At 43.5% G+C, this 17,583-nt stretch overlaps 1 protein-coding gene across 1 annotated transcript in view; it reads left to right on the top strand.

The window, feature by feature from the left end:
- Positions 1-4,089: 4,089 nt before the first annotated feature.
- The window catches only part of LOC124141655 (eIF-2-alpha kinase activator GCN1-like), a 79,459-nt gene continuing 65,965 nt past the window's right edge, over positions 4,090-17,583 (top strand). The window contains exons 1-10 of the mRNA XM_048401066.1: positions 4,090-4,329; positions 6,527-6,725; positions 9,190-9,298; positions 10,113-10,211; positions 10,840-10,974; positions 11,300-11,368; positions 14,821-14,929; positions 15,725-15,799; positions 16,532-16,660; positions 17,325-17,477. Of these exons, the coding sequence (XP_048257023.1) occupies positions 4,209-4,329; positions 6,527-6,725; positions 9,190-9,298; positions 10,113-10,211; positions 10,840-10,974; positions 11,300-11,368; positions 14,821-14,929; positions 15,725-15,799; positions 16,532-16,660; positions 17,325-17,477 (1,198 nt within the window). The 5' untranslated portion in view covers positions 4,090-4,208. The remainder of the gene's footprint in view (positions 4,330-6,526; positions 6,726-9,189; positions 9,299-10,112; positions 10,212-10,839; positions 10,975-11,299; positions 11,369-14,820; positions 14,930-15,724; positions 15,800-16,531; positions 16,661-17,324; positions 17,478-17,583) is intronic.

The raw sequence follows: 17,583 nt of genomic DNA, 5'->3' as shown, positions 1-17,583 counted from the left end.
AAGCTTATTAATGTACACCAATATCTTATACATCGGCTGAAATAATCAACACTCGGGTGATAACGGCCAACCGCACCAAGAACGGCATTAGATGGTGCCTTATCACTGATGAACAATTATCACTTGAAAAAAACAACTTTGGACTTTGGAGTACTTTCTCTAAATGTAAATCCCAACATTTTACTTCCGTAACATGCAATCGGAGCTATTTTACTATCAAATATAGAAACAATGACCTTAAGTGTACGGTGAGAACAAAGTTTAGTCAACTTAAAAGTAGGAAAACATGATTTCTTGGCCTGTAGCTATTAGGATCAGACATGTCTGCTTTCTTAAAAAAAAAATTCCAACATGTCATAAAGTGGGGGAAATTCCAGTATCCAAAATAGAATTAAACAGTAGATGTATATTTGGAAGAGTACAAAGCATTATTATAAAACGCCGGTGGCAAACCATCTATTCCTGGAGCTTTACTGAGTCAATGACTTTATGGCCTGTCTTACTTCATCTTCCGATAGGGGCGGTCGGGTAGCCTAGTGGTTAAAGCGTTCGCTCGTCACGCCGAAGAACCGGGTTCGATTCCCGACATGGGTACAATGTGTGAAGCCCATTTCTGGTGCCCCCCGCCGTGATATTGCTGGAATATTACTAAAAGCGGCGTAAAACCATACTCACTCACTCACTCATCTTCCGATAGAAAATACGACAGCATAACCGCAATGATGCAATCTTCCCAGTTCACACAATCAACTTCTTTGCAAACTCCAATGGCGCGCTGTCAAAATCAGTTTGCACCGATGCTTTTGGATTTGATAGATCTTTAAAATATGTTTACCAAGTAAGTAAGGAAAACATTCCCCGTCATCTTCACTGCACAGCAGTGATTTTACGTTGGTTAAAGATCCTGACAATTTCTATCGCTAATTGCTGTGTTAATGCGATTTGTTGTTTCTTTGGTGAAAATAAACTGCTTTTCCTTACATATCTCTCTCAAATCTTGTTTGTTTTATTCATTGATTTTCGATATGTTATCGATCATATTTAATTCGTTTGGGGTTTTTTTAATGAACATTCCTCGACCAACCATCTAGGTTATTCATTAGGAGCTTAAAATTTGACTAACTAACATATCCAGCTTCGGACCACAGAAATCTGGGAACTTTCGTTGTTATTCATTTTTCGTGGTCCCAAGGAAATTGGCAGATGGTCAGACACCGTTCTTCTCTGTACATATATATCTTTTATAGCAATAAAACTGTTTGAATACACAAGAAAATAATCTGTCAAACTTGTCCCATTTGGGCCCATGTAGGTGAAACAACCTTCCAAGTCACCATGTTTCTCCTTCAATTCACAATATGAATTCCCCACTGTTTACATATAGTTAATACTGATAAACGAATCATATATATTGTTATTTGTTTTCTCATCTTGTGATTTTCTTCCTTCACAGAACATATCTGTTTCATACACATATTCCTGGATCCAGCAGCTCAACATCACTTTCATTCTGTAACATGAGTGAGTGAGTGAGTATATGGTTTTACGCCGCTTTTAGCAATATTCCAGCAATATCACGGCGGGGGACACCAGAAATGGGCTTCACACATTGTACCCATGTCGGGAATCGAACCCGGGTCTTCGGCGTGACGAGCGAACGCTTTGACCACTAGGCTACCCGACCGCCCCTCTGTAACATGAAATCATCCTGGGTGGGATGCAGTTGGTGCATTAAGGTCCCCATAGAGAACTACATCAATGTCTGTGTCATACTCGGGGGCACGGTTGCCCAGTCGTCTTAGGCGACGCGATTTGTGTAGAGTTGCGTCCCTTGGGCACGCCAGAAATCTATGATTATGGATTCGAATCCCAGTTCGACCCGATATGTTTCTAGGTTTATCAGCATCATACCTGTGGGTTTCACCGAAGTGGTAAACGTCTGAGACCTGCATCACTTCGGGCTTTCCTCCCGTGATAAAACTGGAATACTGTTAAAAGCGGCGTTAAACCTAACTCACTCACTCACTTGGTCATACTCCGATTTAACATGAGCTATCACAGACTTCAGGTAATCAATTCCGTCGACTCCCGCCTGCGATATAGCAGGGACCTTCCGGAAGCACATACAGCCCATCGATGATGACAGGTTCCACGTCAGATTCAAGCCTCACGAACACAGAGTTATCCCAGTCACTGTGGATTCTTGTCGTGTACTGGATCGACGTAGCTCTTGAGCGCACACATGGGCTGCCCCTGAAAAAAAAACAAAAGTGCTTAACCCGTTTTGCTGGAGAAGCGTGACGTGTTATATGGCAGTGTATTTTATTGTTGAACAATGATTATAACTGTGTTACATTGTTTCTGTTGGGATTCGGTAGACCCTCATTGCATTGTGCTTGGACAGTGATCAGTCGTCAGGAAATTATTATATTTAGATGATAGTGTGGTGTGTAAACTTCCAGTCCGGTATACCGCGGATGGTGATACTTCTGTAGTGTTCTAGTGCCGCTAGACTGGTGAGGACACTGTGTAGAACTTTCCAGTAGCTAGGTATATGCTGCATGTAAGGAGACAACAGCTAGGTTAAGCATCTCTCACGCATTTCATCACATCGTAACCAGCTTTCTGGTGAGGATCGCTGATCATCCCTGATTCCTTCCCTCGGAAGCTTGACCGCTGTCGCCGCTGGGTGAATATATATTATTATCACTGACTTTTGCTATCATCACTGTATTTTTGCATTTGATACTGACCACTGCCATCATATATTAAATACTGTGACTGAATAATGGACGAATAGTACTACCACTCTATCGTGTTCTGCCATTGTAATTGTTGTGCAGTAATTTCTATTGATTTGCAGACCTACTTAATTTTGTAACTGATTGTACAACACTTGTGTGTTGTTTCTTGGTTTCATACTAACTTCTTTTACGTACATGGGCTAATATATTATTTTAATTTGGGAGTCGACACGTACCAGTTAAAGGAAGACCTCGGGCTTCTGCAAATGATAATGCCCTGAAAAATAGCGTTACCCTTATAATAGTTCTAAAACTGAATGCCAAGACAAATCACGTGATATGCCTATGCCTAGAACCTGGCAATGGGCAAATAGAACTGCAACTGAAGCAGAAGATCACAGACTATCTATAATACTCTAAATCCTCACCTTTCCAACAGGTCTGAAAAATAACGGCATGAATTGATTGGTTTACTTGCACTGATTAATAGTGGGAGTGCAAGTAGATCTACATTTAAACTGCCTGGCAAAAAGAGTTACCATGTTTGATGGTGGCTAAAATTGAAACAAACGAGAAATGGTTATTCAATGATAATATATATTAGATACGGGTATTATAGTTGTGTTTTCGACCTTATGTTTGCAGTGTTGAGGCGATTGTGTTCAGCCTGGTTTTGACAACGTTTGTAATTGTTGGTCAAATACAATGTTCGTGGGTATACTTAAAAAAATGTTTTTGTCTTACAGAATGTGCCACTTTTTTCGCTCTTTTTGGGGGGTTCATCTTCACACTAGAAAAATCACTTATTTCATGTTGTGAAGTTCGGACAGGTTTATGTTCTGGTACATATTTTTTCACTTATATTTAGATCTAAATCTACATTTCTTTTCGCGAACACCTGCTATCTATCTAGTGGGAGTCGCAAAGTCGATATATGGCCGAGATCCATTTCTTATGAATATAGAAAGGGTTTTGTCGCTTAGGCAGTGTTTACGTTTTAAATTTTATACATGTGATGCCATATATATGTGTAAATATTAGAACATAAACGGCGTGTATATATCTTGTGTCTGACATATTTTAAAAATGTCTCAAACTCCTGAATGTTTCAATTTTCGCGCCCCATGCTGTTCCTGAAACTTCTGTATTAATGTTCTAACGAAATAAAATTATAGCGAACGTACAAGGTAAAACAGATCGGAGGGTAAAGAGGAATATTGTTACGTAAATTTTGTGCAAAAAGTGTTTATCATGAGAACAGGAGCACATAAAGGTATCAATGTCAACACTACGGTAACCAGTTTACCCCCCAGTGATATTTTTGTTGTAGTACATCACGGGGCACATTGCACAACTGACAAAATGGCGGCGATCATGCCTCCGTCTGCTAGTGCATAACACGTGGCTTATGTCACAACGACTAGAAACTTTGAAAGAGAAACTAGATAACCGGGTTGAAACGACATGACATCTAGTGCATCAAGCTCCGATGTTTTGAAGAAATTTGCTCAAAATGTCACAATTTCGAGCACGAAAGATAGAATCGGCATTCTGCAAGATGTGTCCAGGTTGGCTGCGGAAACAGGTACAAATACAAACATCAACGATGCCTGTGTTGTTGTGAATAACACTTGGTTAATTATATGACGCGCATCAAACATTGACATTCGTTTTCTCCATGTGTGTCGTGTTGCATGAGCAGATATTCTTACTCTAAGATGTCAATGAAAGCTCAATTGTCCTGTTTTCGATCACGAACTGAAATCGAAACAACGCATTACGTTAGAAGGAATTACGTCAGAGCTGCCATTGAATCGAAAGCAACAAGGGGGAATTTTATTTCATTAAAAAACCCTCTCCAATTTGGATGTAGGTGAATTCGTTAACCAAACTAATTGGGGTTATAGCTAAAACAGCACCTCAGCAAAACGTCACCTCGCCAGAAGCGAAAACGGCTGCTATTGCCTGGCGACAACGGCACCTTATTTCTTTTTTTCAATTCGTAGACACTGCAAGCTCACGGACAAAATTCACTGTGAACAGAACTCGTAGACAAAACCTTAAATTTGGAAGTACACTTACACTGTTTAGCTGCTATGAGTTTAGAATATTTTCTTAAGGACCAAAAAATTTAGATAAATGGTGGTCAGGTGTTATTTTGGGGATGAAACAAAGTAATTCATGTTTGTACAACTTTTGAAATCGGTGATACATCGACTCTAAACTCTAATCAAAAGCAGCAACCTAAACAACCCTGCATGGAACACTGGTTACCCTCTTGACTCATTCTAATTGTGCATGCTCACGTGTATGTATCGTTTAATTTCACTGTGAGACGCAGGAAGATCCGGGGTAGAATAGATCTTCAGCAACCCGTGCTTGATGTAAAAGGTGACTTTGCTTGTCTTAAGAGTCTGCTAACAGGATCGGGTGGTCAGACTCGCTGACTTGGTTGATGCATGTCATCATATCCCAATTGTGTGGATCGATGCTCATGATGTCAATCACTAAATTATCTCGTCCAGACTTGATTATTTACAGACCGCTGTCATATAGCTGGAAAATTGTGATGTTCATGCTGCTTTTTAGGTCTTACGTCTAATATATATAGAATTAGCATGATTAGTATGCTGGATTTTAAGAAAATATTGACAGAGTATGGCTACTAACCAAACTAAAAAGCCTTGAAAATGACAGTTGTAAGCCTTGAAAGGGCCTTGAATGTTAGTGTTCTATATCTGCATGAACCGTGATTGATAATATTGATTTTTATCATTCAATTCCAATATATATAAAAATGTGTCTAGGAATACACTCCCGGTTTGTCTACGAGTTCACTGTAAATTGGGTGTATAAATAATGTCATGGCTTTGTAGAGGTAACCTGATGACAGGACCCATGAAGAGGGAAAGGCTTCATGCTTAGATCCATATTATTCCACTGATTGCCATGATCATTACAGTGTTGAAATATCTCAAAATTTAGGAAAATAAAAACTTTAAGAAATCCCAATCTTGAACAATGTAGTGATATTTTCCCAATTTTCATGCCAAGGGCACTTTGTTTTTGATCTTAGATAAATTCCTGAGTATTCTTCCAAGAATGACGTGGGAGGCCATTATTTAAAAATAGATACTGAGTTCCCCAACTGTAACCATGGTAACAAGTCTGCTAGCACTAGAACATCGTGAAGCGCTTGACTGTATTGTATTTATGTAAATTACTCACAGAAATTAATTTTAAGTAGTACCAAATTATGAAACAGCATTCATTCCTCAACATGCATACAAATTTCCTGCCTCCGAGTGTTGTGTCTGTGAGTTTTAATTTGTTTTGCATAGAGGATTCACCAAGGCCATGGTGCTCCTGGCTTGCTTCCACTGTGAACCTGAAAAGTTGGAATCTGGTGTAATGTGAAATGTGACTTTTAAAAGTCATTTCCTTGTATTGCTTAACAATTTAAAAACTATTTGTGTCAAGAACAGCCTTAAGGGCAGGAGGATCGTCATTGTCAGGATCAACCTATTTTAGACAATGTATGTGTTATGAAAATAGATATCAGTTTATGTTCTGGTGTTCAGTTAAAGATATTATTTAGTCTCTAGTCATTCTCAATGATGACTGAATATACCCATTTTTTAGAAGAAAAGTGAAAAAGACACAAATTATTTTGCAACAGTGCATGTATCAATACAGCTCTATAACTAACATGATTATGGAGTAGAAAATGAAGCATGTCAATGTGTGACTGTATAGTAAATAATTTGTGTTCCTGCCAACAGATTTGCCGGAAGCAGCTGTCAAAGGGATTTTTAAATTCCTTGTGTTTGCACTTGGGAAGTATCGAGATGGGAGGTCACGGCATGCAGTGCTCAACTTGATTCAGGTTCTGGCCAAGAAAAGTCCTGATGTGGTCCTCAAGAATCTGCGATCTGTTCTCAGTCCAACTGGAGAGGCAATGAAAAATACAGTCATTCCATGGTAACATTAATACCTCTATTATGGCAAGACATATTCAGATACATTTTCTTACAAAACAATCTGAAATACAGTTTTTGTTTTAAAGTCCTTGGTGATTGTGATCAAATACCCAATGTTTGTCGTAGGACCCTGCTGATTGGTGGTGACAAGATATGACCTGGCTGACTGCCTCTCATTGTACCATGGCAGCAGGGATCTTTGTCCATTGTGTCACTGGCCCGCCTAGTTCAGGCGCCATTCTTTAATGATGGGGGGGCACGGGTGGCCCAGTCGTCGAAGGCGCCGCGATTCGCTGTGCAGAGTTGCGTCCCTTGGGCACGCCAGAAACCTGTGATTGTGGGTTCGAATCCCGGTTCGCCCCGATTATGTTTCTAGGTTTGTCAGCACCATACCCATGCTCATGGGTTTCACCGAAGTGGTAAACGTCTGAGACCTGCATCACTTCGGGCTTTCCTCCCACATTAAGCTGACACGCCGCGATATAACTGGAATACTGTTAAAAGCGGCGTTAAACCACTCACTCACTCACTCACTTTAATGATGGGCTTGGTAATATTGACAATATTCGTAAGACAACAATATCAGACAAGTCTGATAAAACTTGGAGCCTCGATTTAATTGTATCAATTTGGGCTGGCTGTTGGTATAGATCAGAGAGGATGATAATCGCTAACTAAGTATCGATCAATTATCAATAAATATCGGAGAAGGAAATTTATTTAAATAGTTTTTGCCAGGGCTCCGGTGAAACCCAATCAGACATTTTGTACCCAATTCTAGAGACCCTCAGCGGGTACCTGGGTAGAGTCAGGTAATAGGGGGTGGGTACCCAGGTAGAGTCGGGTAATAGGGGGTGGGTACCTGGGTAGAGTCAGGTAATGGGGGTGGGTACCTGGGTAGAGTCAGGTAATGGGGGTGGGTACCTGGGTAGAGTCAGGTAATGGGGGAGGGTACCTGGGTAGAGTCAGGTAATGGGGGTGGGTACCTGGGTAGAGTCAGGTAATGGGGGTGGGTACCTGGGTAGAGTCAGGTAATGGGGGTGGGTACCTGGGTAGAGTCAGGTAATGGGGGTGGGTACCTGGGTAGAGTCAGGTAATGGGGGTGGGTACCTGGGTACCTGGGTAGAGTCAGGTAATGGGGGTGGGTACCTGGGTAGAGTCAGGTAATGGGGGTGGGTACCTGGGTAGAGTCAGGTAATGGGGGTGGGTACCTGGGTAGAGTCAGGTAATGGGGGTGGGTACCTGGGTAGAGTCAGGTAATGGGGGTGGGTACCTGGGTAGAGTCAGGTAATGGGGGTGGGTACCTGGGTAGAGTCAGGTAATGGGGGTGGGTACCTGGGTACCTGGGTAGAGTCAGGTAATAGGGGGTGGGTACCTGGGTAGAGTCAGGTAATAGGGGGTCGGGTACCCGGGTAGAGTCAGGTAAGAGGGGGTGGGTACCTGGGTAGAGTCAGGTAATAAGGGGTGGGTACCTGGGTAGTCAGGTAATAGGGGGTGGGTACCTGGGTAGAGTCAGGTAATAGGGGGTGGGTACCTGGGTAGAGTCAGGTAATAAGGGGTGGGTACCCAGGTAGAGTCAGGTAATAGGGTGGGGGTACCCAGGTAGTAAATTTGGGCATGTCCCAGCCCCATTTCTGGAATAGACAGTCCTCAGTATTACATGCTCGTACAAGTCAGTTGAGGATTGGCTCATCACATTACTGCATGTGCTCGGGGGGTGGGGATAGTACATGAGGCTGGAGTACTGCTGACTGCAGCTTTAATCAACACACAATTGCTTGCTCCTGATTTGTGATACTTTCTGTGTCGTCGCCTGTTCATTTGTTATCCCCCGATTTGAAAAATGGGGGAGATAGCGACCAGCATCTCCATCCATCCTTTTTCCATTTCTGGGGCAGAACTCCTAAACTGTTGCACGTTTCTTGTTGAAACTTGCTATACACATAAAGTAGCGAACTTGGAGTTTTTTGGGGGGGTTTGTTTTGTTTTCATGATGACAAGTTGGACTTTACTGAAATTGAGGGTAGTGCTTGTGTCCTGAGCAGAACTCCCAAACCATTGAATATTTCTTGATGGAACTTACTATACAGATCAGTCTAGTAGTGAATTGGAGCCTTTTGACGATTTAGGATTTGTTTTTATAACATTTATTTTGGTTTTCATGACTAGACTTTGGACTTATACTAAAAATGAGGGTAGTACTCGTTTCCGGCAGAGAAACTGTTGAATATTTCTGGATAAAACTTGCCATACAGATCATGTTAGTGGTGAACAGCTGCCTTTTGATGATTTGGGAATTTCAAAAATACTGAACAGCATCAGTTTTTCCTTCACTGAACTGAAGGTGTCCAGTGGCAATGAACCAAAAGTTGGGTATATGTAGCCAAACTCCATTTCTGAATTACACCAGACCGGGGGGATATGTCATCGCCTGTTGACGCTTGCTCTAACTGTTATGTTTTCAGCCGGAGTTCTTCAGGAGAAGCTCTGATGGGCCTGAGCTGGACATGTGAAGCGCTGAGAGTAGTGATGAAATCCGAAAAGGGAATCTCACAACAGGACCTGAAAGAAGTGGTAATGATAATAATAGTAATAGTAATAATAATAATAATAGTTATATTTTTACATTTGTTCAAAGCCAGTTCTTTTCAATGCATGCTGAACCTGTACAACTACTTACAGGTCAACGGATCACTGTACAGCTTATTTTCCTTTTTTTAGCTCCCAAGAGAGTACACAACCCGAGCTATGCATTTACATTGCCACATCTTATCCTGCCTGGTACCCATTAACTGCTGGGAGAACACTGTGAACTAATTCTCATGTCAAGACAGTGTTTCACTCTTAACTTGTTTTAATTTTTCTATCATTTGTAGACCAGTGTTTGAAATAATTTTAAAACCCAACAATACAATTGGGCAGGTGACCCATAAGTGTTGCCCATTTTTCGGTGTCTCCGCCGTGATATTGCTGGAATATTGCTAAAAGCAGTGTAAAACCATACTCACTCACTCTTAAGGAAGTTGGGGCAGTGGCGTAGCCTAGTGGATAAAGTGAAGTTGAAGAAGAAATAAAGATGTTGTCTGTTTTTAAGTCCCACTTATGTTCGGACCACCGCCACTGTCATGTGACCTTGATGACATGAAAGGTCACCTTCACATCACTGCCTGTTGTCCGAGCTTCCGAGAAAAATACCTTTGAGATTTCTGTAGCCAAAGTGGGGAGGCAAGTCTGCGATGGCTAGGTCCTTAAACATGGTAATGCAGGATAAGTATACAAATGTACAAAATATTCAGATTTTACTAAATGCCCTTACTCTACAAGAATGTTCCAATATGTATGATGAACTCACCCAATTAATGTTCCATTCATTGATTTTCCCATACAGGTCAGTGTCCAAGTGTTGCTGGTGTTTGGAGCTTTGGCTGATAGAAACAAGGCCATTGACAAATCTGCTTACCGCAAGCTGCGCAGAGTTTGGAAATGTGTAAGTTTTATGAAGATCATTTGAAAAGGAAACATCAGTGACCAAGTCATCGTAGGCCCCACAATTCTCTTTGCTGAGTTGCTTCTGTTAGTTGTGCCAGAATCCTATTATTGTGTTTCGAATCCCAGATTACCCCAGTTATGGTTCTTCAATTCACCAGGGTGGGGGACCCGTGCTTGTGGGTTTCACCGAAGTGGTAAACGTCTGAGACCTGCATCACTTAGGGTTTTCCTCCCACATCAAGTTGACTTGCCATAGTATATATAACTGGAATACTGTTCAAAGCGAGGGTTAAACTTTAAGTTCAACTTAAACTTAACTCACTCACTCTTTTGTGTCCTAAACAGTGTTCAGTGATCATGGAGTCCTTGAGGTTTGCAGCAACAGTATTTGAGGGCTTCAGGGTTATTTGAGGACTCGATTATTTACAGACCGCCGTCATATAGCTGGAATATTGCTGAGTGTGGCATTAAGCAACAAACAAACAAAGGGTTATTGACAAGGACTCCTTGACTTTCATATTTAATTTTGACTCTTATGGAATCTGTATTTATGTTGAAATTGGTATTGAATGATTGTTCTTCTATTTATCTGTTTGTATATTGACTGTATAAGATGACATTTGCAGGTCCCGGGATCAGCTGAGCAGTATGCACTGGCGCTGGAAAGTCTTGAAGTCTCCATGCATAATGTTTGCACTGTGGCATTGTTTTTGAAATACCTGGTCGCAACCAAAGATCAAACGGGCATTGACAACCACAAGGTAGAAATTATTTTGTCATTTTCTTCTTAATAACTTGATATGATCAACCAAGCAGTTAGTTATTACCCCAGTCATACCAAGACATTGTCGCGTGGTTGACACAAGTCTTGACCTAGACTGGATAAAGGCTCCAGACCGTGGAGCGTTTAGAAAATAAATATCAGAAGTAGAGACAATGTGCATTTTAACATGGTCATGATATTATCAACTTTTGATTTTGGATGACGATCAAGCTAATCCTTGTGATGATGTTATGTTACTTTTGTCTTTGAGTATATTCATTATTGAAAAGGTGAAAAGTAAAACCTCATGTTTTGTGTTTCAGGGGAGGTTCCTGGAGGACTATATGAAAGTCGTGCTGGCAAGCCGGACCAAGCCCCCAGTTTACGTTCTGGTCAGTATCTGTAGCTGTAGCTGGACTGTGATAATCCACTGGGCAGGCTCGGTTACTTGCCTGATGGTGTGTCATTCTGCCCTGATGGTGTGTCATTCTGCCCCGGTGGTGTGTCATTCTACCCTGATGGTGTGTCATTCTGCCCTGATGGTGTGTCATTCTGCCCTGATGGTGTGTCACTCTGCCCTGATGGTGTGTCACTCTGCCCTGATGATGTGTCATTCTGCCCCGGTGGTGTGTCATTCTGCCCCGGTGGTGTGTCATTCTGCCCTGATGGTGTGTCACTCTGCCCTGATGGTGTGTCATTCTGCCCTGATGATGTGTCATTCTGCCCTGATGATGTGTCACTCTGCCCTGATGGTGTGTCACTCTGCCCTGATGGTGTGTCATTCTGCCCCGGCGGTGTGTCATTCTGCCCTGATGGTGTGTCACTCTGCCCTGATGGTGTGTCATTCTGCCCCGGTGGTGTGTCATTCTGCCCTGATGATGTGTCATTCTGCCCTGATGGTGTGTCATTCTGCCCTGATGATGTGTCATTCTGCCCTGATGATGTGTCATTCTGCCCTGATGGTGTGTCACTCTGCCCTGATGGTGTGTCATTCTGCCCTGATGATGTGTCATTCTGCCCTGATGATGTGTCACTCTGCCCTGAAGGTGTGTCACTCTGCCCTGATGGTGTGTCATTCTGCCCCGGTGGTGTGTCATTCTGCCCCGGTGGTGTGTCATTCTGCCCTGATGGTGTGTCACTCTGCCCTGATGGTGTGTCACTCTGCCCTGATGGTGTGTCATTCTGCCCTGATGATGTGTCATTCTGCCCTGATGGTGTGTCATTCTGCCCCGGTTGTGTGTCATTCTGCCCTGATGGTGTGTCATTCTGCCCTGATGATGTGTCATTCTGCCCCGGTGGTGTGTCATTCTGCCCTGATGGTGTGTCATTCTACCTGATGGTGTGTCATTCTGCCTTGATGATGTGTCATTCTGCCCCGGTGGTGTGTCACTCTACCCTGATGGTGTGTCATTCTGCCCTGATGGTGTGTCATTCTGCCCCGGTGGTGTGTCACTCTGCCCTGATGGTGTGTCATTCTGCCCTGATGATGTGTCATTCTGCCCCGGTGGTGTGTCACTCTGCCCTGATGGTGTGTCATTCTACCTGATGGTGTGTCATTCTGCCCTGATGGTGTGTCACTCTGCCCCGGTGGTGTGTCACTCTACCCTGATGGGGTGTCACTCTGCCCTGATGGTGTGTCATTCTGCCCTGATGGTGTGTCATTCTGCCCTGATGATGTGTCATTCTGCCCCGGTGGTGTGTCACTCTGCCCTGATGGTGTGTCATTTTGCCCTGATGGTGTGTAATTCTTCCCTGATGGTGTGTAACCCTGATGGTGTGTGTTAGAGCGTCCGCCCGGAGAGCGGAAGGTCCTGGGTTCGTTCCCCGGCCTCGTCATACCAAAAGACGTTAAATGATGGTACTTGTTGTTACTCTGTCTGGCGCTCGACATTAAGGGGCTAAAACAGGACTGGTTGGCTCGGAGTCAGTATACTGTGTCTGAGTGGGGTATTCATGTTAAACTGCGGCATTGTATCTCAGTGAGCAAGCATATAAATCGGCATCAGTCCGGACTAGTACAAGCAGCCACACACCCACACAAGTGCATGCACGTCGCTATATAAGTGCAATAATCTTGGACGCGACGTTAAACCCAATTTTCACCTCACCTTCACCCTGATGGTGTGTTACTCTTCCCTGGTGGTGTGTCATTTTGCCCCAATGTGTGTCATTTTGCCCTGATGGTGTGTCACTGTGCACTGATGCTGTCATTGTGCCCTGATGGTGTGTCACTGCGCTGATGGTGTGTCACTCTGCCCTGATGATGTGTCACTCTACCCTTGTGGTGTGTCATTCTGCCCTGATGGTGTGTCACTCTGCCCTGATGGTGTGTCTCTCTGCCCTGATGGTGTGTCACTGTGCCCTGATGGTGTGTCACTGTGCCCTGATGGTGTGTCACTCTGCCCTGGTGGTGTGTCACTGTGCCCTGATGGTGTGGCATTCTGCCCTGGTGGTGTGTCACTGTGCCCTGATGGTGTGGCATTCTGCCCTGATGGTGTGGCATTCTGCCCTGATGGTGTGGCATTCTGCCCTGATGGTGTGTCATTCTGTGCTGATGGTGTGTCATTCTGCCCTGATTGTGTGTCATTCTGCCCTGATGGTGTGTCATCTGCTCCCAAGCAGCCTATAGAGGTCTAAGGGGCAACTAAATGGATCTGATGGTCAGACTGAGTGACTTGATTGATTGCATGTTATCATGACCCGGCCGGCGGCATGGATCGTTGCTCTTTTCAATCACTGCATTGTCTGGCCCAGACACCCTGATTATGGAAATCAGCACTTCACTTCGCTTGTGGCTTTCCTCCCACATTAATTTGACACACCTTGATGTATCCAAACTGCTCAAAGTGGCATTAAACCCAGCCCACTTGCTGATAGTGCTGATGGTAATATAACCGGTAACTTAAACCCAACTCACTTGCTCATAGTGCTGATGGTAATATTACCAGTATCTTAAACCAAGCCCACTTGCTGATGGTAATATTCCCAGTATCTTAAACCCAGCCCACTTGCTGATAGTGCTGATGGTAATATTACCGGTAACTTAAACCCAACTCACTTGCTGATAGTGCTGATGGTAATATTACCAGTATCTTAAACCCAGCCCACTTGCTGATGGTAATATTACCAGTATCTTAAACCCAGCCCACTTGCTGATAGTGCTGATGGTAATATTACCGGTATCTTAAACCCAGCCCACTTGCTGATAGTGCTGATGGTAATATTACCATTAACTTAAACCCAGCCCACTTGCTGATAGTGCTGATGGTAATATAACCGGTAACTTAACCCCAGCCCACTTGCTGATAGTGCTGATGGTAATATTACCAGAAACTTAAACGCAACTCACTTGCTGGTGGTAATATATCCAGTATCTTAAACCCAACTCACTTGCTGATTGTGCTGATGGTAATATTACTGGTATCTTAAACCCAACTCACTTGCTGATGGTGATATTACCGGTAACTTAAACCCAACTCACTTGCTGATAGTGCTGATGGTAATATTACCAGTATCTTAAAACCAACCCACTTGCTGATGGTAATATTACCAGTATCTTAACCCAGCCCATTTGCTGATAGTGCTGATGGTAATATTACTGGTAACTTAAACCAAGCCCACTTGCTAAAAGTGCTGATGGTAATATTACTGGTAACTTAAACCCAGCCCACTTGCTGATAGTGCTGATGGTAATATTACCAGTATCTTAAACCATGCCCACTTGCTGATAGTGCTGATGGTAATATTACCGGTAACTTAAACCCAGCCCACTTGCTGATCGTGCTCATGATAATATTACCGGTAACTTAAACCCAACTCACTCACTCACATCATTTGTTTACAGGAGTGTTGTCAGGAACTTCTACGTCATGTGACCCACGGTGACTTCAAAGGTCAAATTTTGCCAGCTACCCAGAAATGCATGCTACGTAGTCCTGAAATATGTCTCCAGAGTAAGTTGTTATTAATTATTGAAGATTCCAAATTAATTGTCAGAATTACAGTCAAATTCTGTTTGAAAGTTAACTGACCTGTTAAGATCACCGTTTAATATGTCTTCAGCAACCCATGCTTGTTGTAAAAGGTGGCTATGCTTTCGTAAGAGGTGTCTATCGGGTGGTCAGGCTTGCTGGCTTGGGTGATGCATGTCATCGTATCCCGAATTGCCTAGATTGGTGTTCATGATTATGATCGCTGGATTGTCTGGTCCAGATTCGATTATTTATAGACTGCCGTCTTATAGCTGGAATATTGCTGAGTGCGGCGTTAAACAAGAAACAAACGAAAAATGTATTTGACAGAGCAACCAAACAGGATTGATTCATTAGAAATGCAAAAGAGATGATGCCATGGGTGGCCCTGTGACTTCAGGCACTGCTTCTCACTCTAGAGAGTTATGTCCCTTAGTCATGACAGGAGCTGCTGGTCATACATCATCTTTATCACTGCTTTATCGTTTACTTTCATAAATCATTAATCTTTTTTCATTACTCACCGACTTGGTTGATGCATGTCATCGATCCCAATCGCGTGGATCAATGCTCATGATGTAAATCACTGGATTGTCTGGTCCAGATTATTTACAGACCGCCATCTTATCGCTGGAATATTGCTGGGTGCGGCGTTAAACAACACTAGGACTACCACCGGTTAAGACAATACACTTGATTAGAATAAAGACACCAATATGGCTACTGTCTAGCTGGCTTCAAGGTGAATTGTGATAGAGCCTGTATAATGTGTTTCAGCCATGAGCTACATGATTGCTGGTGTGAAGCTCGATCTCAGTCAGTACTCCCAGGATCTGGCCAAGTTGTTGGGAAGTGAGTGTCGCATTGACCTTTGTTAGTCTACAGTGATGGTGACAGTGACGTAGGTTGTTGCCTCTCTTGCATAAATACAGCAGCCTCTTAGTCTTATTGTTGGTTCCAGGTGGAGTTTCCACAAGTTTACACTACCCCGTGATGATTCGGGCTAGAATTTGTCTTCAGCAACCCATGCTTGCCGTAAAAGGCAACTTTTCTTGTTGTAAGAGGTGCATGTCATCGCGTCCCAATTGTGTGGATTGATGCTCATGCTATCAATCACTGGATTGCCTCGTCAAGACTCAATTATTATCAGACCGCCGTCATATAGCTGGAATATTGCTGAGTGGGGCGTTAAACAACAAACAAACAAATAAACAGTAGTCTATGTCTGAGTGGGGTATTCATTTTAGATTGCATTATGGCGTCTTGATGGGCTAGCACTATGAAGTCGACATTAGTCCGGACTCTCGCACATACAGACAAATCTGTCCGACAGACAGACATGCGCACGCACACACACACACACACACACACGCTCACACTCACACACGCACGCACACACACACACTCACGCGCACACATGCACACACACACACGCATGCACGCGCACACACTCACGCGCACACACGCACACACACTAACACAAGCACACGCACACGCACACGCACACACACACACACACACGTGCATGCATTATCACTGATGGGTACATTATCAGTGCAACTCACTGAAGTCTATCTTCTCCAGCCCAGCTCATCTCCAAGGATGAGAGGATGCGTCAGACGGCCCAGTCGGCCATCAAGAACCTGGCCAGGCAGATCAGTGACCCCGAGGCCGCCGAGAAACTCGTCACTCACTTCTTCGGTGTTCTCAATGGTAGGAAAGTCTCTCAGGTGGACCAGGCTGATACAAACTGGCAACTAAGCAAGTTCGAGTCTAGCGATTCAAGCAATGTCTTGTATCTACAAACTCACATTGTATTTTGAAATAATTTATGTATGTGTATATTTCTCACAACTGTGTACTTTGGACATTGCAGTGAATAGGAAACTATCATTGGTATCACGTCATAGTTCGCGAAAGGTCGTTCTGACGTGACCTGTAATGGGACGTTCTTAGCAGTAGTGAAAACTTGTATCTGATATCCGTTGTAATAAGCAGCTATTAGCCGACTCGTCTCGCATCAAAACATGGGCTGTGTTCTCGTGGGCAGATCACCATGGAGTACTCTGATCACTGCGTCGGATTAACGAGACTGATTAACGAGACTGATTAACGAGACTGATTAATGAGACTGATTAATGAGTGATTCCGTTGATTCGTTGCAAATTAGGTGTGTCAGAGTCAGAGTGCAAGACTGTCGGATTAAAGGGTCTAAATAGCACTGATTTAATCAGTTCTGATCACTAGTGTCGGATTAACGAGTGTCAGATTATCGAGACAAGTAGTATGTGATTACTGGCATGATTACACACAGATAGTGGCATGGCAGACTGTTTGAGGCGGCATTAAACCAACGCATGCACACTCTTGGTTCCAGGGTCGGAGGGTAAGCTGACAGCAGCGGACCAGAAGCTGAGTGTGCTTCATGGGGTTGGCAACCTCTTCTACAACACCGTCAGTGGCAGCACGTCGCTGCAGAACCTCAGCATCACCGTCACGGAGTTCTTCCTCACCACCCTACAGCAGGAGGGTACGTCCCCCTTTGTGTGTCCTTGTACTGGTTGGATTACCAATATGCAGAGGTGCAGGAGAAAAACTAATTTAATAAATTAGCAAACTATGTGAGTCTCAGGTGC

This window comes from Haliotis rufescens, unplaced genomic scaffold (genome assembly GCF_023055435.1).
Source record: "Haliotis rufescens isolate VD_foot unplaced genomic scaffold, xgHalRufe1.0.p SCAF_21, whole genome shotgun sequence".
In the NCBI taxonomy this organism is placed as follows: Eukaryota; Metazoa; Mollusca; class Gastropoda; order Lepetellida; family Haliotidae; genus Haliotis; species Haliotis rufescens.
Note: the sequence above shows the minus strand (reverse complement) of the source record. Positions and strands in the feature narration are given on the sequence as shown.